Here is a 24,461-nt window from a genome sequence, read left to right as displayed (position 1 = left end):
CCCCCCCCCCCCGTCGCCCCCCACTGGGATTTTGGGTGTCGAAAAAAAATTACATGTGCGAAAAAAAATATATCATTGGTCTGAATGGTCTCGAATCTCCATGATGACCAGTGGCGTAGCTAGGATTTTTTGAGTGGGGGTGCCATGGGGGGGCTGTTCTTTCTTGTGGGGGCCGGAGGTTACTATCTGAGCGGAGCGCCACCTTGGTTGGTGCGGAGCGTACAGAGAAAATTTGAGATTTCAGCACCCCCCCCCCCCCAGATCGCAGGAGATGGCACCTGTGAGGCAAAATAGCATCCAAAAAGATGTGCAACTTTGGTGACAGAAATGCAAAAAAAAAATTCTCTTTCATGCTGACTGGCCTTGCCAACTCAGCCAGACTTTTAACTTGAGTGAAGTTGACATCAAAGGCGTACGGGACCATTTCAGTTTGGGGGGCAGAACTTTTTGTGCCCGAAAGTTCCCGTGACACTATCTAAGCGGAGCGCCACCATCGGTTGGCGCGTAGCGAACAAGAACATTTTTGGCACACAATGCCTCTCAGATTGCCGGAAACGGCACTTCTGAGGCCTTGCAAGTTGCATCTAAACATTCTTTATTTATAATCTCACGTTTTAGAAATTTACAGTTCCCCAAAAATTTGGTAAATTAGAAGAAGAAAAAAATGTAACATCACTTTGAAGGGGAAAAATGGGACAGTATATTTTTTAAGCTGCTATATTTAGTTACCTTATTTATTATTTTAAAACAGTACTCAGCTACCTCCAGAAAAACATTGTTCAACGACACGTAGGCGGGATAATGTCGCTGTGTCGGGTGAGACTGCAATTTGTCTCACAAAAAAGCATAAAATATAACAAAGAATATGATAAACCTGTACTTCTAGGCTTGTAGACACTCCCCCCCCCCCACCATCCATGAAAAAGAAAATGTTTCTTTTATACACTCATGTCGGGGATATCCAGGTCAAGGGCGGCGGGAGCACTTTTAATCTGGGGGGGGGGGGCACCGACATCAAAGGGCACTTTGCAGAAATTCGATTGGAATGATGCAGCGTTATAATGAGTACCCTTTATAACTCTTATTGTATTATCTTATTTGTGTATACACATCACTCCATCAACGCCCCTCCTCCCCCCCCCCCCCCCTCAAGCAAAATATGCATACTAGCATTGCAATATCCAATGCGCAAATTGGGAAACAAGGAACAAGTTTTCTTTTGAGACAAAATGAGGTGAAATCATGCTAGTTGCTAATGTAGGAATCTTCCGAATTAGAGTTTTTTTCTTGTTAATATCTTAACAAATTTTTTCCATTCGAAAATGCTTTGAGTTTGACTTACAGAAATTCGTTAAAAGTCACGGGCTTAGCCAGGATTTGCAAAGTTGTATGCACGGCTATCTGAGCGGAGCGCCACCATCGGTTGGCGCGGAGCGTGCTTTTAGAAAATTGTTGGTTTTACAAACCCCTCAGATGGCCGGAAACGGCCCTTCCCGAGTGTTCATTCAGGTTCCCTGGCCTCTTGCTAACTTGAGGCACCTCAATTTTTATGTAGAAAAAAGGCACATTTCTAACCTGAGGAAAAGTGGGGGAGGGGCACGTGCCCCCTGTGCCCCCCCGGTTCCGCCGCCCTTGGTCCAGGTATACAATTGACTAGTTAGAAGAAGAAAAAAATTGATCGTGCAAAAAGCGTGGTAGCCCAGATGAACTGCGCTTACGGTGGTGTTACACGGAAATATTCGGGCATCATGATGCTAAATAAAGAAAATCATGGAAATGTCGGGCAAATATTTGAAAAAGATTCGGGCAAGCTACTGCATATTATATATATATATATATATATATATATATATATATATATATATATATATATATATATATATATATTTCTCCTCTTAGGCTGCCCGAATTTTTCAAGACTTTTGCCCGAATTTCTTGTCCTCTGGAAATTTAGGGGGCAGTCTGCCCCCTGCACCCCCCGCCTCGTACGCCTATGGTTGGCATCATTTGTTGTTTCAAGGTGTCAAAGCCTTTCTCCCAACTCAAACCCCTGTGGGCTACCGGTAGGTTTGCAGGAAATGCCCACATGTGGACTTAAATAGCATTAGAGGAAGGGGATGGAAGACTAACACGCATCGATGTTTCGGTAATGGTCCACATTGGTGGCTCGGTGCTAATTAGGCCATTTATTGGGTTTCTTGAGGCAGCTGTCATCAGAATCTGGGGTTTTGTGCCAATCGATGACCGATAACATGTATTGGTAGATATCGATATCGCGCAGCACATGCACAAGGTTCGTGGTGTATGGTCGCAACCGTCGCATCGACCATTGCCATGCCATGCTGTATGACCATTCTCATGATTACTACAGATATTGTATTATTCTTATTCTGCCAGATGCAGACGAGAAAATTGTGTAACTCTATTTCCCAAATTATTGAACAAAAAATATTAGTGAATCCCACTGATGAGTTTTTTTTTTTTTTTTTTTTACAATTTTTTTTACCCCATTCCCAGTGGGGGCCAGTGGGGGGGGCCAGCAGATTTCATGGGGGGCCCGGCCCCCCAGGCCCCCCCCCCCCCGTAGCTACGCCACTGATGATGACCACTCATGAACGACCCTTCGACCGCGGACCGGCAGTAGGCTATAGTTGCTGAAAACCTGACGTGACATAGCGCATAGGCCGAGAAGTCTACAGTAGTCGCACTGTACTGAAAACGCATGTTAACGACCGTCGAATAATATAATTCTTGCTCTACAAGACTACAACACACATAATGTTTACTACTGAGTCTGCGTGTTCGACTGTTCGGGCAAACTTTGCCTTTGTCACTCTTTTTTTTTTAAATATCCATAATCCCTAACATACAAATAAATACTAATACAAACAGCCTATCATTATCTTGTAACCAGTGCGCATTAACTGAGCAAACAAGCTAGTGAGCAATACTATACCCTTATAGAACGGTGGTCTCCAGGTACTTGAATGCCAAAGAAGATGTTAATAGGCAAAAAATGCTGACATCATACACATGTTTCTCACGTCATTGCTCGCGTCATTGCCTCAATACCCTGTTACATTTTCAATCTGGTTTTCGCTTCTGGGACGTACCCTGATTCTCTTAAAACCGCTAAAAACCAAATTTTCAAGAAAGGAGACAACACTATCGCTGAGAACTACCGGCCAACAGTGGCGGAGCGTCCAAACAGTCAGGGGGCGGATGCCCCCCCCCCCGACGGACTCGACATGTCACAAATGACTACATGAATTGACTATTACAATTATTGATGAAATGTCGTATTTAGATTTGAGCAATTACGAGGTACGTGAAAAGACAAAACATCGTTTGATTGCCTTACACTCTCTTTGCTGGTGCAAAGATTTAGCTGCATAATGCAGCAATGACTTGGAATGGAATTAATTACAACGGTGGTTGGGTGGAGAGGGATGAAAAACAGTTGTGTAGTTACATTTATTCCAATAATTTCATGATGATGAAGTGATTATTTGTAAAAACAAAAGTTTAACTTGACACAGACACGTTTTGTCTGCACGATGTGTCTGCAAGATGTGTATGACTGAACAAGAGTGTTCAATTTATGTTATTCCATGTAGGTTTTAATATTCATTAAACATGTACTCCTTCAAATCATTTGAAACAGACGGTATTCCAGGCGCGGATCCAGGGGGGTCCAGGGGGTCCGGACCCCCCCTACTCTTGGCCAAAAAAAAAAGAAAAAAAAAGAGAGAGAAAAAAAATAATTAAATTAAACGCCAATTTTAAACACGTAGGACGTCAGAAGGGCGGTTATCCTTACAAGTCAGCCAGGTGTGTCTTTTCCGTCAAATGAACTATAGTGTGCACGCGTGCTACACGTGCAAAAAATGCCTAAAAATCTCAATTTTCAGACCGAAAAGTTTCAAAATTGAGGTGGTGTTCGAATTGTTTTGGGCAGTGAGGTGGCAGAGCGGTAGGCTGCATAGGATGCGCCGACGAATTCTTCACGAGAGATCGTTTTCTGCGGTGAGAAGGCATAAAACTGTTCTCCGATCAACAATGGGCAAGGAACGTCTCACAGCTCTTGTTCTCATGAACACGTATTATAACACTCCTATCGACACTGACGAAGTGGTCCGAAAGTTCATTGAGAAACATCCAAGGCGTTTGTTCTCTCCAATCTACCATGAATAGATCATCAATAAAACTAGCTAGCTCGTACTGATGCAGATACATTTCGAGTGAGTTTTTGCAGTGGCGGAGCGTCCATACAGTCAGGGGGGCGGATGCCCCCCCCCTGACGGACTCAAATGGACTGCTGGCGCCCTTTTCAGCTCTTTACCACTTTTTACTTATTCGCGATTATTGACTTTTTTATTGCGCTCTCATCTACTTATTGACATTTGTCACATTTTGTTGGTGTAATTTGGCGATGACACCTATTTATTCTTCGTTTATCTGCAAATTAGCCAGGCCCGGAAAGGGTCATTTCCGGCGATCTAGGGAGTATCTTTACTCAAAAAATTTCTGTACGCTACGCGCCAACCAATGGTGGCGCTCCGCTTAGATAGTTTCGAAAGCGCCCCTACAGACCATTCTTGCCCCTCCTGACCAATACCCCTAGCTAAGCCATGTGCACTGCATCAAACAGTGGTGACGGAACGGGAGGGGGATTGGTGGCTAAAGGCATTATGATTTTTGTATCATCTCAACTCATCTGATATGTATTACCATATTTCATAGATTGTTTTTTCTCATCAATTGAGAAATTGCAGACATGAGATCCATTTTTTCAGGCTAGGTACATGCAGCTTAGAATACTCGGGAAGTGCCGTTTCCGGCCATCTGGGGGGTTTGTAAAGCCACAAATTTTAAGGTACGCTCCGCGCCAACCGATGGTGGCGCTCCGCTTAGATAGTCTTTCGATCAGGCGCGGCTGGACCAGTCAGACCCCCCCCCCCCTGTCAAAAATCCTGCATCCGCCCCTGTATTCAAACTGCTGTGTGAATTGTTTGTTTATGCATCCACTAGCAGATAATAAGGTGGGTGAATGAGTACATAACATGTTTTTTGCCCAAATTTTAACCGGTGGTGGGGGGAGGGGGGTGCACGGGGACTAACACCCTACCGCTTAGGGAGAAATGTCAATGATAGCTTGATCTACTTGATATAAGTTGTGTTGTATTATTTACTTCCTCGACCCCTTCCTTAATACATACCCAATCGACGTCAGTTTATAAACTGTCTGTTTTCACCGGGTATGTATAACGTTACGTCTCTCGTACATTTATTTCTATTGGCGCCAAAATGTCTGTTACAAATTTCAAACATCACCCGCGAACAGCTGGAAAACACCTGTATATGCTATTGAATACCTGTTCACATCTAGTATCTCTCACTGACAACGAATGTTTTAGTGTTACATTAGTGGAGCTGCAGAGTACGTATTATATTCGTGGGAGTTGTTTGTTACCATTGACTTGTTGCGTGGTTATTAAGATGGAATATTTAACGGAGAGGGACCACTGTTAATATAGTTAAGACATTGATCAGAGAGATGATTTGACGGTATGGTGTAGAGGCATAGGCTAGGATGTGTACAAAGGCCAGGCTAAACTTAGGTAGGCTATAGGCTAGAGTAGTAAGACAGTTAGGCTATGTTAAAAATCTCACACATCACCTGCGAAAAACTAGAATTATGCTTTTAGCGAGAGGACATGCTTAGCAAATCTAACTCATAAATAATAGAGATCTTAGCCTAGTTGTTGACTGAATATCAGAAAAGTCCAAGTTAAAAAATATCTTAACTCTAAAGGAATTGAATAATGTACAATCGAGATAGTGAGTCTTCTTTAGGGATCTTAAATTAAGCGAAGAATAAAACCAGCGATTAACATTCTAGGTGAGCTGATGCCTAAGGTCCTTTTACTTCGAAAACGATTACTTCATTCTAGCTAACAAAAGGTATCCATAGACAAACTGTAGAAACTTTGTGATCCCTTCAAAAAATTTAAATCACAGAAAATGGTTCAACTCGATTTTACTCGTACATAATATAGCCTTATAGACGTGAATACAAGTCAATCTATAACATTCCACAATTATTATTGTAATCACCTAACTTACTAAATCTACCTGGTCGGACATATGAGCCACTTGTGTGAGAAACCTGCAGATTTTACCGAGCAGGCTGACTGAAATAATGTTATTTAATAACTGATTATTAGTTGAATAACCTAACTCCTGCCAATATACCTGACACTTAATGTGTAATAGGCTATAGCTTTGTTATATACTGTATAGGGCCTAGAGCTATATGAGTCTCTAGTATTAAACAGTTTTCCAATTTAAGTCTAATAATAATAATAATAAAATGAAATACATAGTTATTAAAAAGACATCTTTTGTCCATGTCTTTCCAGCAGCAACTAGATCGTGGTGTTCTACTCACAGCTGGTTTTGTCTTAATTTTACCCACTTAATTATAAAAACCGTACGTCATTTCCAAGCCAACAGACCTATGGCCACATGATATTTAAAAAGTAAAATGGTTTTGAAATTGAAAGTGCGCCACTTATTTTACCCTGCTGCAACACTCAATAGTAGAAGTTTGCCAGAGCCGTAGCTCTAACGTTAAATGTTCCGCTAACTGTTCACACCCGATGAACTCCATGTAACAGAAGATATTTCAATGAAGACCCATTCAACCCGATTAAACTTAAACGTAATGATTAATTAGTATACCTAAACCCCCAAGGATATGAAGTGTTTCCAGATAACAATTTTATTTGTAGAAAAAAAAATGTAAAAAGCGGATGGTACTATTTAATTGGAAGAAACGATAAAGTTCAGAAAGTTAAAATCATAAGCAATACCCAATTTAGGAATATCTACAAACACAAAGAAAGAACAAAGCTACATTTCGAAAAAATCCACTAGAAGTTATAATACAACCAAACCGTAACTTAGGAATGAAATAATAACTAAACACAGATGGACATCATCATTTAAACAAATCGTATTAATTAGAAATACTTATTATTCAAGCAGAATAGTCGGATTTGGATCAATAATTAAATAATTTGTATATTAAATTTTGAGTTTAAGCCTCGTCAACCTTCTCTCATGAAACTTGAATATGATCTACCGTACATCTGCTCCTCTAAATTGCATTTTAATTATAAGAAACAACCTATTGATTTAAATATAATTCTTCCAAATCTCCTTAAACATTATAAAACCTGATATTAGTTAGAGCAGAAGTTTCCTTTTCATGATTCCTTTAACATTAAATTACATTTTCCTTCTGAAAGTTCTAAATTAAAATAAAAATAAATTTGATCAATATTTTTCTTCAAAAGATAGATAGCCTAATATCAATTAGTATTTACCCATTTCTAATAAAATTCTCAACCCGTCATTGAGATTTGTTTCCTATTAACTAATAAATAAAAATATGCAGCATCACATTCTTATTTTATTAAACCTTACTAGCTATAAAAACTTTAATTAATAATTTAATTGTAAAACAATTAAACTAACCCTTTATTCCTACATTACCACGTTATTTTTCTCTAATCAAATCTAATTATTTCTGTTAATATTTGTCTCCCCTTGAAATCAGCCCCTTATTTCCGTTCCAATAACTGATTCATTTTTACAAATAAACACGACCTAAATGTCTTAGTTTATCGCTTTATTTTCCTTTATCTTTATTTCGTTATTTTAATTATTTATAATATTATAATAATTATTCTAATTCTAACCAAATCCAATCTATTTATCTCTATCTACTTTATTATCAGTAACTCTATTCTTTCATTCTAGATTCCTATCTCCTGTGTGTATCTATGGTCCTGCTCTCCTAGAGTTGATGAGTCTGGTCTGAACCTAATCCTTCAGTCTGGTCTCTCTCTCTCTATCCTGAGTTCTCTCCAGAAGCTGGTGATCTGGGACAACAGGAGACTAACTAATGAAGAGTTGGCGGCCATCTTGTCTTACTCCTCACAGTGTACAAGCTTGAAGAAGCTGAGGTAAGTATTCCTGTGTAGATGTTAGAATTAACATAACAGTTAAACAGGGAATTAATTGAATTAATAAAAGTTATCAATATTAAACTAACAAAAGGGAATGTAAAGTCTGCTATATTTTAATACCAAGGATTGGATTTAATTAGTTTAGTTGAATTTATTTCAATAATTAGGTCATCGTGGAAGGTGTTATGTAGAATGCTATGATAAATAAAACAAAATATAATGGATTATTAGGGAATATTTTAAGAGGGTGCTGTTAAGAGAGGGGTAAATGGGTCGGTGGTGGTTGTTAAAAATGTTCTCTGTTTAGTTTAACAATTTAACTAAGTATTAGGTTTGATAATGACAGGAATGTTTATTAGGATACAATAAGAGATATATAGACAAGGAAATTGGATTTTAATAATTCTAGCGAGTAAAATTAATATTCTAAAGTAAAGTTTTACAAGGAATAGCTGTTAATTTTGACTGAAACCTCCGAAATAGTTGATGTACAATTATGGCAATTAATTTAAGAAACAAAAGAGATTGAAAATCGTTATTAATTTTAAAGTAGTAAAATGATGGCAATAATAATAGCATAAACTCCTCAAAATTTTGATCAGATTATGATACTCTAGCAAAACTGAAATGCATACAAAAGAAGCAACCAATAAAATAGTTTTAGTTGTCAAAATTTGAAAAATAGTTACTCAAAATAAGTTAACTAATTAAAACAAAATAAAAGTTAACTAGAAGGAAATATATAATTGCAATTGAGTTAACTATAAAGTTAAAAAACAATTATTACATTAAATATAATTAAAGGCAAATCTGTATCTGATAAATTTCAGAGGTTCAAATTTAATCCATTTAAAACTACATTAATTTCTTCTTTATAGTTTGAAACACGATGTTATACAAAATAAGCTTAATTATGATTTATGCTTATATTTTATCCTAATTTTTAAACAATAATTACACAATTAACCAAGAGCTTTAACTTTGTATAATTGATAAATTTATACAAAAAACTGTTTAATATTTTAATATTCCTCGTATCAATGTTACTGTATACTTGATTCGATCATGACGTCCCTGCTTGGTCCGTTCCAATGTAGTGTTATTTTAGTCCCCCCCCCCCACCCAACCCCTCCTCTCGCCTCCTCTCGCCTTCTTTGCTCTCACAGATCAAACCTCGTAAAAGTTTCTCCTTTCCGTCTTTACCATTCACAACATAATCAGTAACATCTTCAACTTACAGCTGACGTGTTACTAAAAAAAGAAAATATTTAAGTCGCACCCGTCACATCCCCCCCCCCCCAACCGCGCCTCACCCAAATCTTGAAAGAAAAGACAAAAGCTATTGAGTAGTTACATAAATGAAATATATGATAACGAACGATGCTTAACGTATGTTATATGTGAAACAACGCCATTCCGGGAATAACTGTGACCGCGGAGAAAAATATTACTGGAATTAACACACTTCGGGGGTTTTGTTTGGTCTGACTATAAACAAAATGTAACAGAGAATGTTGATTCCCTATCTAGACTAAATACTTTACCCCAATCCCAGTGTGCTCTTGGGTAATTTTAGTCTCGTCTCCTCTGCATAACTCCCCTTCAGACATCTTACCTGTACCCACCACCACCCCTTCCTTCGCCCACCCCCCTTCGCACATCATCCTTTTTAGGGAGCCATTCAAATCAATTCCGTTTCTACCCGATAACATCATAACCGTTTTAGTACACACAGTAGGCCTACTCTACTTCTACAATAGTTTTCTGCACAGACGATTGATTCAAACAATTTATTTCTAAAGTAAAATAAGTTAACACACCTGGATCTCCCGTAAATACCTAATTAGCATAACAAAAGATGACACGAGCCAGGGTTAAAGATAATGAATAGAAAAATGGGACACGCGTCTAGTGTACACCTGGAATGTTGTAACTGTCATACAACGTAACCATAGAAACCGACGATAAGTAGGTCAGTCCGTGTCTAGCAGTGGCTGGGAATAATGCATATTTTTATTCAATACGGGTTACGTATATATCTAACAGCCATTCAGTAATACTGTATGTCATATGCCATGATATTACGACGTGTTCTCATTATTATTCTTTGTATACATATTTTAAATGAGTAAACTTGATTTCCTTGGTTGTTTAATAGATCCCTCACTTGCTCCTCTCCCTAATTTGATAGAAGGATTGTTTTATTTCCCTTTCTTCGTTTTTCCCTTTATGTACTTCTCGTTGGTATATGGAAGTCTACCTAATTAGCACACAATTAAATAGCCCTTAATATAATTCACATATCTAATATGTGACTACAAACATTGCGGGTTCTTAATTGCCTAGTTTTATGGAGAACAGTTTTGTTCTGTGAAGTTGATTAAACGGTTAAACGGTGGAGATAAAATATTGCTCGTGTTTAGCAGGGAGAAAGTAATTCGAAGGTTCATGTCGCAGTATAACAAATCTGAAATATAGTAATAATAACCAAGTTAATTTATTTCTCAGCCATAAATCATTAACAAGCAAACAACAACACGAGCAAGAAAACAAAGCACTTGAGATCTTTTAAGATTCGTTTCATGAGATCTTTTATCTCTTTAAATATCTAATTATATACTGCACTAGTTCTTTTTATCTACACAGAACAGACGAAAGTGATTAAATTATTCCATCGAAGTTTAAAATGTATAATGGATAATGACAACTAGAAATCGATTTCAAATTTGCAACTTAACTGTTTTTAGCGAATATAGAAAGGCTTAGAAGGCTGTCATCATCGCCTTCAGACTTTTTTTCCAAATGGTTTACAGTATTGTTATAACACACGCTAACAAAATGAAGTACAGATTTCTATCCCGGTACACAATGAATGAACCTACAACTTAACAATCACAATAAACACTTATACAACTGCCAGGGTCATATCCAGGTCGTAAATATGGCCACGGTTCGTATAGTTTTGTTGCTGAGAAGGAAAAAAAAAGAAAGAAGAAGCAGTTATTCACTTGTTGAAATGAATTCATTGCGTCATAATTTGCGATGTTTTACATGAATCATGGTGGTATGCTTATTAAAACTGAACATAAGTATATTGTGATAGTAACATGGTCGACAACTAAAAAGAAAAAGAAAGGAACATAAAACAGAAAAGAAACCGAAGGAGAGGTGTTATGTTCCTGGAAATACAGTTAGTAGAGATCTGTAGGTTATTGTATTCCGTCGGTCGCACATCCGGGGTTTTCCTCCCGTCAAATCGCAGCGAATAGGGTGAAAACATGTAAAGTAATTGTGTCTAAATATCGCGAGTCTACGCTTTTAGAACGCATAAAGAGAAAGATGAATGCTCTACGCATAGACCTCTAGGCATAAGAGTGTAAGATGAAGTTGTGCACACTTCGTGACGGGTGGGTAGGTGTTTCAGCGTTTACATAACGCGTTGCCAATTTTTCAACAATGTTGTTTGCTCTCAATAAATCAACGATTACGTAAGACATGATCTAAGTTTTGAACTGTTGAAGAACCATAAACCCGAATTTCAAACCTAATTAAAGTTAGTCACTATCTTCTCTTAACTTTGTTGACCGATTTCGTATGTATACATACGCTCAGTTATCTCAACACTACACATTGTTTTGACCCCAGCCACATGTACACATTATACACATTATACACATTATACAGGATGACAAACTCGGCGATACATAGTTTTCTAGTTTTATAAATAAATTTTATCAATAAAACCAAGGTGAAGAGTGTTTGACCTGTAAATTTAAGCAAGTTTGAACACTTCACTGTTCATCAATCTGACTTCAAGCATTAACGTTGTTTTGGTTTCGATGATAATCGTAACGTATGCATTCATGCAGACGGAGAGTGTGTGTGTATGCGTGTGTCTGTGTGGGTGTGTTTGTATTATCGGACCTCCAAGGACGATGACTTGACTACACACCTTTTGTCTGAGGACGTACTGGTATGTATGTGTGTGTGTGTGTGTGTGTGACGCCTCGCTTGTAAAAACGATATCTGAAGTAGGAAAGCTTGGTCCAATCTAAAATTTGGTGTATATAGGAACCACATTGAGTAGAAGAACCCTATTTTTTGTGGGGAGGTCATTTGGGGTCACAAGGGCAAAATACTGAAAATCTTGTAAACATGATATCTCAAGGAGGTAAACTTGGCTCAATCTAATATTTCGTGAATAGGAGGACCACATTGAGGAGCAACAGCCTATGTTTTTTGTGGAGATCAAAGGTCATTTGGGGTCACCGGGAGTCAAAGTTTGGAAACCTTGTTTTATAAGCTACCGTATCTCCCACCAACCAGCCTATCAGATAACGTGCTCGTTACGCCTCATACGAATATGAGGCTATTGGCAATTGGTAATGAGTTTATGGGCATCCGTAGAATCTAAAACTGAAAATACGAACATATTTGCATTGGCTTCAACGTGCCGCTCGGAAGCCTTATTTTGCGTGCAGAAAGGTGTATTTTGTAATACAGCGGTTCTGTTAGACGTTTACGTCTTATTTATGTCAGGTTGGATGTAGTTTCGTTGTGACCAGTCAGCGTTTATGAAACTTAACCAGTGGCGTAGGAAGGTACTTTTGAGTGGGGGGGGGGCTGAAGACTGATGGCCGGCCTGGAGGAGGGGTGTAAGGGGAGGGGTCTCCCCCTCCCCTTTGGAACTTTTTGCATTTCCAGGTGGCCTCAGATGCAATTTGGTGCAATATAGCACACTTCAACACCCACTCCATTTTGTAAACTTAATTTTGTATTTTCACCTGGCCTAAGATGCAATTTGGTGCTCATTTGGAAATGAAAAAGGGGTTTTCTGACTTGCGAACCGGGGGGGGGGGGGGGGGGGGGGGCGGAATGATACTTCCGCCCCTCCACATTTTTCACTGGGGGGCTGGCGCCCCCCCCCCCCAGCCCCCGGTTCCTACGCCCTTGAACTTAACAGTTCGTCTAGTTAGATTTTTTACTATGACCAATCTCAATGCGAAATAATTGTGTAAAATGGTCTTAGTTTGGCAGTGAGTTTCACAAGCTTTTGTCTGGATCGGTTATTAATCCAAATTTGTGTAGTCTCTTCCACCAGTTTCAGCATAGCTAGGCCTTAAAAGTAACGTTCGACTTTCATCACGTCTATGATTATGGGACAACTTGAACGAACCTGGCTAGGCCTGTGAGCAATTTTATGTTGTGTAGGCCAGCAACGGTTGGGTAGAATAGGGTTCGTTAACACAACAACGTGAAGAATACCAGTCAGAATACCAATACACTTAAGATGGCGAAACATCTCCTGCAATTTTCCTACAGGCTATCAGGCTATCAGTCATAATTCGTTTTGAGACAAGTTTTCTGGAGAGATCTTACAGCCTCAGATTATCATTGCGTAAGAGATCGCTTTGATTTAGGCAGTGAAATGGAGTAAGAGCGATATTTTTCGCGCATCAATCTGCAGCTTAAAGACAGATAATTAATTGGGAAATTGTACGAGTCGCCGCTCTAATTGAACAGCGATTCAAAGTAGCAGTGAGGTACTGTATATATGCTTAGGACTCCCGCACACCTAGTTTCTGTATAGTGTATGCCTAGTTAAGTAGAGGAGCCCTATAATGTAAGAGAAGCTAAGCTATCTTCGTAGATATTTTACAGATGTTGTGTTTTTAATTGTTTGAGACACTACAGTAGGCCTACCTGCTTATTTACGATTCTGCGTCATGTTTTACTTTGTTCAACACTTCCTTTTGCTGGAAAAAGGTTGAATTTCGTACTGCAAAGAAACATGACTTTGTCATGCGCAATTAAGTAGCACCATGTATCTGCCTAACTGCCTAACCTTTGTTCATAGAAAGTATTTATGTTGCAGATCTGTACTTTGGAGACTTGGCCAACAATCATAGGCCTAGTGGCGAGTACTTTCAACAATATTTGTCGAGGCCTGAAAACCTTCACAATATGATTTCTCATGGTAGAAATCACGGATACTTTTCATACATGGTATATGGATTTAACATATTTAATCTGGGTCAATGCTATGCTAATGGGCATTTGGGCCATATTTGGGGGCGTCTGGCGGGCCCTTAGCAGTAGAAAATTTGTCTGGCATAGGCCATTCAGTACTTTGTGCATTCATGCATTAAGTTGACATTGGTTTCAAGTGGTACCTCGTTCGTTTGATCAAATGCATTTTTATTGGCCCTTTTGGGGCGTCTGGCGGGCCCTTTGTAGCAGAAAATTTGTCTGGCATGATGATTTCCATAGTCTGTAAGATCAACCCGAGCATTCCAAACCGGTTTTGAGTGGTACCTTGTATATTTAATCTGGGTCAATGCTACGATAATGGGCATTTGGGCCATATTTTGGGGCGTCTGGCGGGCCCTTAGCAGCAGAAAATTTGTCTGGCATGAGCCATTCAGTACTTTGTGGCATTCATGCATTAAGTTGACATTGGTTTCAAGTGGTACCTCGTTCGTTTGATCAGATGCATTTTTTTAGGGGCCCTTCTTGGGCGTCTGGCGGGCCCTTTGCAGCAGAACATTTGTCTGGCATGGGCCATTCAGTACTATGTGGCATTCATGCATTAAGTTGACATTGGTTTCAAGTGGTACCTCGTTCGTTTGATCAGATGCATTTTTGGGCCCCCTTTAACCGGCCCCAGGGGCCACATGCAGCAGAGCGACCACGGCAGACATCCACTTTTGGATATACTGGGTTTTTCCACAAATGTTCCAATACTCAGATATTGGTACCTCGTTCGTTTGATCAAAGTGCACTGGGCTGCCGGTCTATATTGCTTGTGAGGTCAAATCTCCTATAGGTCACCAGAGGTCGAACTCTAAAAAACCTTTTACATGATATGTAACGATGGAAATCGTGGATACCTCTAATACTTGGTATGTGTATTTATATCATAAGCCCCTATTTTTTTTGGATGGAGGCATATATAGCCACGTACAGTAGACTGACCTGTGTTTATCATGCTATAGTGTAATTGTAACAGCTCGTTCTGGTTATATATACTAACAAGAAGAAGTCTACTGCATTGAAGTCATCGAAACCTCAATGCATTTTGCATTCTGGTTATCTTTGAAAGGAGGGGTGGGTGTGGGCTCCAAATATGATTTGCGTCCGTTGGGAGGGGTTTAAACGGGGAGAACCCTTTTATTAAAATATAACCTTTAATAAATAGTTTTCAATGCTGTAGCAATATAAATTATTAGTTCAACAATTATTTCCAGTATTTTGCCTACATGTGTACATTGAGTTGTTATGTCCGCTATAGCCCTTACAGTATATATAACATTAATGAAATATTCGAAAGCGCCTGTGTAACCAGTCAATGGATAGAGACAGAAAACTAACGATTGTAAGAAAAAGTTTTACATAAGAAATATCAGTATCTATGCGTTAATTATGCTAATTAGATACAAGGAACGTAACCTATATATTTTCTTTACATTGTCCGGAGCAGTGTTTTACATAGAACTGGGCAATTCAGGTATGAGGTAGAATGATACTGAGCTAGACTTTAACATATTTATTGGATATTATGCACTATCTGGTACCGATTAATTCCAGATAATTTCATTTCAGCTTATAAACTCAAGTGCCCTCTTGTTGTGTGTTTGTAACAAGTGCCTTCATGTCTAAAAATTTGCTATTTGTCTTCAAAATATTAATAATGATAAAATATGCAGTTCAAAAGTACCGGTATAAAGAAAATTTTGCTAAAAACTTTTGTCTCCCCTCAGTGTTTGTTCCTCCACCTTCCAATAAAACTTTTCTTTTGTGAATCAACGACGATGGCATTAGTGTATTCTTAACAAAGTATGACCAGGAAGTCTTCATAACTCCTCGGTATGAAGGGGTCGGATATTTTGGACACATGCAGCTCTTCATTGAGAACATAGTTGAATAAGAAGATTCGATAGTGTAATGGTTAAGGTCATTATTATCAACTCCACAAAAATGTTATAATTTTGTACGATTTGATTTAGATCAATGACAGAAAACAATGCGTGCAATGTCATAAAATTATTGAATGTTGCTATTGAATAAATACTTAAATAACGTTGGTATATCATATAATAGTAACAATTTGTGTAGTAACTTCAACCCGAGATGACAAATTGTTGCTCCCAGTAAAGAATGTTGCTATGTCCTCGACCCGCCTATCCCTCTACCTTCTATTTCTCCTCCGTTTTAGTGCAAGATTGTGCAGGTTTCTCATTCCAAAATTACGTTGAAAAATGTAATCTGTAGCATCTTAAACTATTCTGAGATTAAGAAACAGTTTCAGCTTTAAGATTCATAATTTCTAGATGTTATATTTTACCACTGCACTCTAACAATCTCAGACATTTTAGTTCTCATTTAAAAGTGAGAAGGGTTCACGAAAACGATCTCTATTATCAATCAATTTACTGAAAATAACATACGATAAAAATCACGTGATCCGAGCTGAAAATGGCAAGCGGTTGTTACAAAGATTCGCTCCGTTTACTTAGTTTATTGTGTACAATGTTGTATTTCTACATGTTTGTTGTTTACTTTGTTTACCTTCAATGATTTAGTAAACAATTAACCTGACTAGGAGGACATTCCTCTACGTCTTCTACATCTTACACGATCATTATTCTATTTCTCTCCATAGGTTTAGTTCGGGCTACAGTATGCCAGACATTATTCCGGTCGGATCCATTCCTTCATCCTTGAAATCAAGAAATGTGAAAGGTATTGTCACAATGACGTCATAGTGGACACGCTTAAAATTTCTTACATTTAATTAAAGGTTTTACCAACAATATGAATTTCTTTTGACTTGTTGATTGTTGTTGATTCACATACAAGAGAGTAATGAATCAGCAACACATGATTGCCATTGTATATGAAGGAGACACCCAGAACAGAGTCTTGTGATAGTAAACAACAAACTGAATCATATAAATGTAACAACACTTAATATTGCTAAGCTTGGTTGATTTAAGAGATAAGTCATATTCCTTTCATTTCGCTCATTCGATATCCCTGTCTTATAAAATGTTTGGTGAGTAGCCATCACATCAATTGATGCTTTAAATCTCTTTCCGAAAAGTAGTGGTATCATACACTTTGGGAAACTTAATTACAGAGCGACAATGATTATGTAAGGTTTGAAGTAATGTTCTGCCCCTCGGAGGCTGTCAACCCGCCCACCCCCCCCCCCCATAAAACCACATTTAAACATATCCACACCTCCGCTTAAACCATTCTTTCAATCTGAATTGCAGAATAAAGCCGCAAAGTTTTAATGAACTTCTTTTCCAAGTTCTGCAAACGAAGTTCTTGTTTCTCTGAAATTGCTGCAAAGTGTATTAAAAAATAAACGAAAACAAAACAGAGACCAAAAATGTATCGGAACTGCTGGTGCTACATGTATCGTATTCAAAATATACTAATAGGTAACATCAGCATCATGACTTCATAAAGGCAAAGATAAGACACTCGTTCTGCAGTTTTTGCAGGAACAGAGCGTCGTCAAAGCCGACATCATGTATAGGAAGGAGGGAGGGTGGGGGGGGGGGGTCTGTGGTCTTTCCCCAGAAAATGGAAGTTGAGGCTTCAAATGATACATTCTGAGTCATAGTTTGACTTATATGACTTGACTTATGTCCAATATATAAGTCTAAACGCAACATTGTGTTTTAACTATTCTTAGTTAGTTTGAAATGCGTGGTGGTGGGGTGGGGGGTTTGGGGTAACACCACATCATCACTTTGATCGACGCTTGAAAAGAGTACAATTTACATGTATTGGCGAACATTAACATCCATGCATGATTTGCCTTGAAAAAATTATAGTAGAAATAAAATATCGGTAATGATATGAGGGAAAGCATTTAGAACTATATGTGAATTTAAACCATATTTTTATTTTATTTTATTAATACACTTACGAAAGTAAAGTACTCCCTTACGTCTACATTTCCTCACGGATAATATTTGGATAATAAATGATGCAGCTTCCAGAGGCTTCGCCCCTGAACCCCCCCCCCCCCCTCCCCCTTTAACGATACTATCCGCTGAAAATTGAGTTCTTCTCTTAGATAGATTTCTGTGTTTCAAAATGTCTTCAAGAGAACGAAAAATATCTTCAAAGGGTGCAGCTTAAGTCCAGCGGATCCCCACCAACGTACTTGGAATACGTTATAGATAACTATAATTTATTTATTACATTTGTTTGTGTTTTAGTGCTTTAAACTCGCTACGAGAGAACAAGGGATATCACCAATGCAAAAACTTCAGGGGGCTTCCCCTCGTGGAGCCAACCAGGGCTTGATATATATTTCAGAGAAAGCCCCTCAACCCCGCTTGAGCTCTCAGAAACGTTCTATAGTTGAGCTTCTTCCTGACAACCCTAAATATGCAGCTTCCGGGGACTTCGCATCACACCCTTTAACAACATTAATAAACTATCAAAGAAAATATCAAATTTACATTTTTGGTCTGTAAATCTGCATACAGAGCGAAAAGTGCATAAAACAGGATTAATGAGAGTACTAGTTTAATTTTGTAGCCATCAGTATACATATTTTGTATCGATTCGGTACAGCTTTACATCGGTATTATATACTTAATGAGGTAACGATGTATTCTGTATTCAATTTAACGCGTGTTATCTGTCAAAGTTTTAACTTAATATTTTTTTTAATTTTCGCTGAGATGCTAAACTGTCAGAAAGAAAAATTAAATAATAGAGTAACCACTAATCTTGCAAGTAGTAGTGAAGAGATGGATTCTGATACAATTCAAGTAGTTTTATTCATCGGTCAACCAGGGACGTAGCTAAGGCCTGATGATTGGGGGGGGGGGGGGGTAGTGGCTGAAATTCCACTGGATGGGTTTTGAAGCCAGAAAATTCCGACTGCTGCCTTTTAACCCCCCCCCCCCACCCACCCCGCGCTATTCGTCAACGATACGGTAAGTGTCAGTTCAGACACCCCATCTTTCGCGACTGCACTGTTCCGAACTTTTTTTCGATACATTTGTACCACTGGCACTCACTTCACAAACTTATTAATCACTCTGGTTGAGCAAGTAAGCAACTGAGTATAAGTTATCTGCTTGAAGGCTACATAGGCTACACAAACTACAAAAGCTATGTTAATGTAACAAAGGGAAAAACTTTTTTTCTTCAACAAATTATATTCGACAACGATTACCAAAAACACCGGGGTTTTTCCTAGCGCGCTTAATATTATTATTTATTTTTTTAAGGGGGGGGGGGGGTTGGGCAGCGGGGCTATTTATCACTCACATGAACAATCTGCCTATCATCTTCGTCAAGGACCAAGATGATAGGAGTTCTTAAAATAAGTATAAAAACATACTGTCAAAACATACAGTTTTCAGTGGTTGCAGTTCTCATATAGTCCTTTATATCAATTCGATATGCACCTATTCGGTGGCGATATACGCCAACCCTTACTAACTAGTAATAACCTGATAGTTGACTCTTCTCTAAGATGAATAAACAAAGTTTGCAGATAAACAAGTACAACCGTGACTAAAACTAGTAGTGTTTTTGTGGCAGCCATATGCATATAAAATAGCTTTAAAGGGCGCTAGTATTCAATTTTAGTCAGTCTGACTCTGCCAATGCGAAACGTTAGCCGGGAAATATCCCTGGGGCGGGGAGGATGCAGTTAAGGAACATACTAAGTATCGCCCACATGTTACATATAACAAATTAATCGAGATTTTTCTCAACATCATGGGTTTTTCGGCCACTGTGCAATTGAGATAATCAGTTGTAACTAGTTAAACCAAGCCTAGGGCCCAATGGAAGTTGGAAAAGCCGATACTTTGAATATCACTTGTACAACAAAATATGAAGGAAATCATCAAGTTGAATATTAGGCAAATCCCCGAACACTCTTTTCACTGCTCAAACTTTAGTTATTTGATGTAAACCTCATACCTTTGTTTAGGTCATTAGTACTGAGGAAGATAACTGTCTACTCTTCCGCGAACAAAAATAACAACTGAACTATTTCTATAAAATATATTCCAGTCTAAATTTGGCCAAAATAGTCTTGCACCTATCTTCTACAACCGTATAAGATGTAATTGTCTGAAATATACAATGCGAACCAATTTTGGCAACGATTCAAGAGTTTGGTGAGACGTACCAAGTTACGTACTGTAACGGTTACAACTAGTACTGACTAGCATTGGGTGTTGTAATTGTATACAATATATATTATATATATATATATATATATACCAGCGACGTAGCCAGGAATTTGCAAGGGGTAGCATATTTTGCGATTGATATGGGAGAGGGGTCTAAGGGGAGGGGGCGTCCTGTTTTGAACAATTGAAGGTCTTTAGATGGGATCTGGAGCAATGTTTTGCCAGTTTCATCATAATCATATGATATCATATTATCAGCAGATTTTGTTCCCGTTTTGAAATATTCCTTCAGAAAGACATAGTGCTAATTTACATTTTTTCCAGTAGGATGATTCTTTTTTATTGTCCAATGTCTGGGCTTTAATACAATTGCCGAACTTAACTGAAACACAATATAAACTCTCGTATTTAGCAGTGTAATAATTATTTATAGGAAGTGCGTATAACGTACGATTGCTAGCTTAACTTCATAACATGCTTTTCGTGCAACAACCGATGACGAATCATAGAAAGGATGCGTTGTCGTCGTCGTTGTGCATATACGGTTCGTGACTCTCCACCGAGTGCGGTTATTTATGCTTTATGTATTTTATTACGCAGTGGCCAATTGTAGGCTGGTAATAGGTAATAGGCTACTGGCTAAATTTAACAAATTGCATCTGCCAAACTAAGTAGCTGAAGCAGTAGGCCTAAATGTTACTACGATTATAATTGAGTTAACGGAGCTGACGAGTATTCAAGATCAAAAGAGCAATGACAAAATACCATGCCAAAAAACAAACAGTATTTATCTTTTTTTCGACACTGAAGGGGGGAGCAGTTGCTCCCGCTGCTCCCACTGGTTACGTCTCTGATATATACTCAACTTACTTGAAGCTAGCGAACAGGGTCAACCCACCCAATAACAAAATTAGTACATAAATAAACCGAATTGAAGCTGGCGAACGTTGTACGGTAGTTCTTTGGGCATTAATTTTAATATATTCAAATTCATACGAAGATTTGTATGGTGGAGTATAAGGATCGCGAGATACAATTTCTCAAAGTGGCAAGGAAGACGTGGTAAATATGACTGATTAAAGGTCAATTTTGACCTAACTTTTTCAAATTTTAGGTCATTCACAATCACAGGAATATATGAATAGGCCTAGGTGAATTAGAGTGCGACAGTCGGAAATTCCGACAGTCGTACTCCAAATTTCCAACTATCGTCATTTTTACTAAGCTTGGGTGGTGAGACATCCCCACCCCTTCTCTTTAGCGACGTCCCTGCGGTCAACGCGTAAATACAAGAAAAGATCATTATTATTTTTTATTGAATGTTTTCAACTGTATGGTTCACCATCTTGTCTACAGACGTCTAAAAAAATTGTAGATGTTATAATCAGGCGCGTATCCAGGATTTTCTAACACGGGGGCGCGACTTACTATCCATGGCAAGCGGAGCGCCACTTTCGGTTGGAGCGCAGCGTACAAGAACATTTCTGGTTTTGATACCCCCCCCCCCAGATCACCGGAAATGGTATTTCACGGGCTTGAAAATGACCAACCAGATGTACACCTTTGTCTGAGAACCAGGTATTTCCCAATAGTTTTTGTTTTCATCCATAACCTATTTGAAGATTGTCACCAATCACACATCATGTTCGACATCACCGCATCTCCTGTGGATCTTTAATAATGTAGGTGATTCTACGTCGCGGCCCACAATACCCGTCAGCCCCACTTGTCAAGGTTTACGCCCATTATTTATTCAGGATTTGAAAATATTTCTCGTGAATAAATTCACTTCAAAATATACCCATAATGTTGCACAACATTTCATCTATGGACAACCAATATAGAAGAACCTTCTTCAACCCCTAAGTAACAGACCGGTCAAATTGCACGAGTAGGGGAAAGTATGATGAAGAATGTTGGTCAGGGAATTTTGAAAATTCAGACAGTTAATTTATGTAATTAAATTAATTGGTCTACAAATATTAAAACCTCTAATCACGGCTACTATAAAACTTCGGGGGGGGGGGGGGCGCTGCAAATATTTTTGTGGAAATTCGGGCAATATGCTGAGAATTTTTCGGGCACCTACTGAAAGAAAAATAAATTGCAATAATGTAGCTAAAAGAAAATCAATAGTTTAAATAAATCACCTTGGTTATTAAAATAAAGTTCTTAGCTTGCCCGACAAATTCGCCATTTCGGTAATAACACGGCAAATGATTGCATGTAATTGGCATGCGATGTAATAACCGATGCATGCCTATATGATATGTAAATTAACATGTTGAACGCAAAAAAATGTGGTTATATTTTTCGGGCAAGTCGTAACAGCCCCCCCCCCAAAAAAAAAAAAAAAAGTGAAATTAGGCTCATATGACTACAAACATAAACAATTGGAGGCTGTTTATCCTGGAACGCCATTTTCTGTTCATGCTCACTGATATGATGTGATATCTGCTGTGTGCTTTAAAATTTTGAATAATTTAAATGAGACTGAAATAAATAACTTTTATATGTTTATTGTGCGATGCCCCACATTCTTTTCATTTCGAAAGACGCACAGTTTCAAGTTCATTACACACTGAAGGCTTCGATTCTCTATCTGCCTTCGGTTTATGGAAGATCTTGCGAATTTCATCCCTATAAATATCGCTAGATATTGCTAGATATCGCTATATATTGCTAGATATACATACAGTACAGTGTCCTTGGGATTTTTCGGGGCCTGATCTTGGGAAATTGCAAAATATAGCTTAAAGAAAATCAATAGTTTAAATAAATCTCCTTGGTTATTAAAATAAAGTTCTGCTATCTTGGACCACATGCTAGCCTATATACCACATTAATTCAATGGGAAAAATCACATCGGTTTCTTACACACACACATACAAAGCTTAGCCTTGTTAACAACTTTTAATTACCTGGAAATCGGCAATTGTTTGGAAGGTATGTGCTATGTTTTGAAGAGGTATTATAGTATTGTACGTACACAGCTGCTGTTGCGATGGGTTAAAGATTTCCCTTTTGAGTAGTGTTTACCGGTATAATGTTTTCGTTTTCTGTGTTGAGTGATTTTATCCACACAGGAAAAAGAACCATTACGAATGGCTAAAGCTAGAAATAGTAAGCAATTAAAACAGCCAGCTACATTTACAAGAAAGTTTTTTCATTAAATTAATCTTCCGTATTCGCGTGTCTTGATTAATCAAAACATGAAATCATGAAAGCAATCGCGTAGCACTTACGCGCACCCCTCTCAGAAAACGGGTACCCGTTTTGTGTGTTTTTGATTCGGGTACACGAATGTTAGGTCGTGTACCCGGGTATTCGGGTACCCGACTCAGACCTAGACTCATTACTCATTAAATAAAACTAATGCTCAAGAGAAATTTTTCATCCTTTGAATGGATCAAGTAAATTATCATGGCTGTAACTATGCTGTAGGCTATGGTAGTCTCTGATGAATAAGGAATTATCATGGTTATTCAAAATATTTACGTGTTTCTTGAGTTTAATGGAAACGAGCATTTGTCATTACGTCACAAGTAATGTAAGTGAATCATAACAGTGAAACTATGGACGTGCAGTTAGTTACAGATGATTTGTCCAGTCTTGTAGCTCCGTAATTTAACTCAATTAAGTAATTACAAATACATTTAGTCTTTTTCTATCATCAATATTTAAATTATTAGTTTTCATGGTATTTGATGACATCACTAATGCGTTGTTATATAAAGCTGAATATCTTGAAATCGGGTAGCTTTACAAACATCACGAGCAATCAAATGTTTCATTTCTCTGTACAATACCACATCTATAATAAGATTCTACCTAAATTCAGTATTTAAATTAATTAATAGTAATGTAAATACATACAAAGCTCCCTATCTACATCCCTCAACATTATTTCTCAGACTCGTACACAGTGTACACTCTTTATTTGTTCTGTGTTTAAAGGACACATCGAGATTCCCATTGTAATGGTGGAGTGACGTCACTGCTGATAATGTCATCATTGATCAATCTCAAAAGTAGTTAGTGTAAACAACACGTTTGCCCCATCAATTAAATGTTTGACTATTTTCGACAGATGTGTGTATAATAGCTACTAAATTATCCCGTGATAACAGCTTAGAGAGAGATTCGGAGACGATGTAGTCGAAGTCAAAGTCACTTTGTGCATTATTTAGAATATTCTAAACCGTCGATATTTGGACTTCATTTTCTGACACTCTTATAACGT

The 24,461-nt window shown here is 38.1% G+C and overlaps 1 protein-coding gene across 3 annotated transcripts in view; it reads left to right on the top strand.

Moving 5' to 3' along the window:
* The window catches only part of LOC139969974 (uncharacterized), a 92,281-nt gene that overhangs the window by 34,350 nt on the left and 33,470 nt on the right, over nucleotides 1-24,461 (top strand). For all 3 annotated transcript variants that reach the window (XM_071975460.1, XM_071975461.1, XM_071975458.1), the window contains exons 4-5: nucleotides 7,828-8,033; nucleotides 16,699-16,778. In XM_071975460.1, coding sequence (XP_071831561.1) covers nucleotides 7,828-8,033; nucleotides 16,699-16,778 — 286 coding nt within the window. The remainder of the gene's footprint in view (nucleotides 1-7,827; nucleotides 8,034-16,698; nucleotides 16,779-24,461) is intronic.

The sequence above is a fragment of the Apostichopus japonicus genome, chromosome 7, assembly GCF_037975245.1.
Source record: "Apostichopus japonicus isolate 1M-3 chromosome 7, ASM3797524v1, whole genome shotgun sequence".
Classification (NCBI taxonomy): Eukaryota; Metazoa; Echinodermata; class Holothuroidea; order Aspidochirotida; family Stichopodidae; genus Apostichopus; species Apostichopus japonicus.
This window is presented reverse-complemented; position numbering and strand designations above follow the sequence as displayed.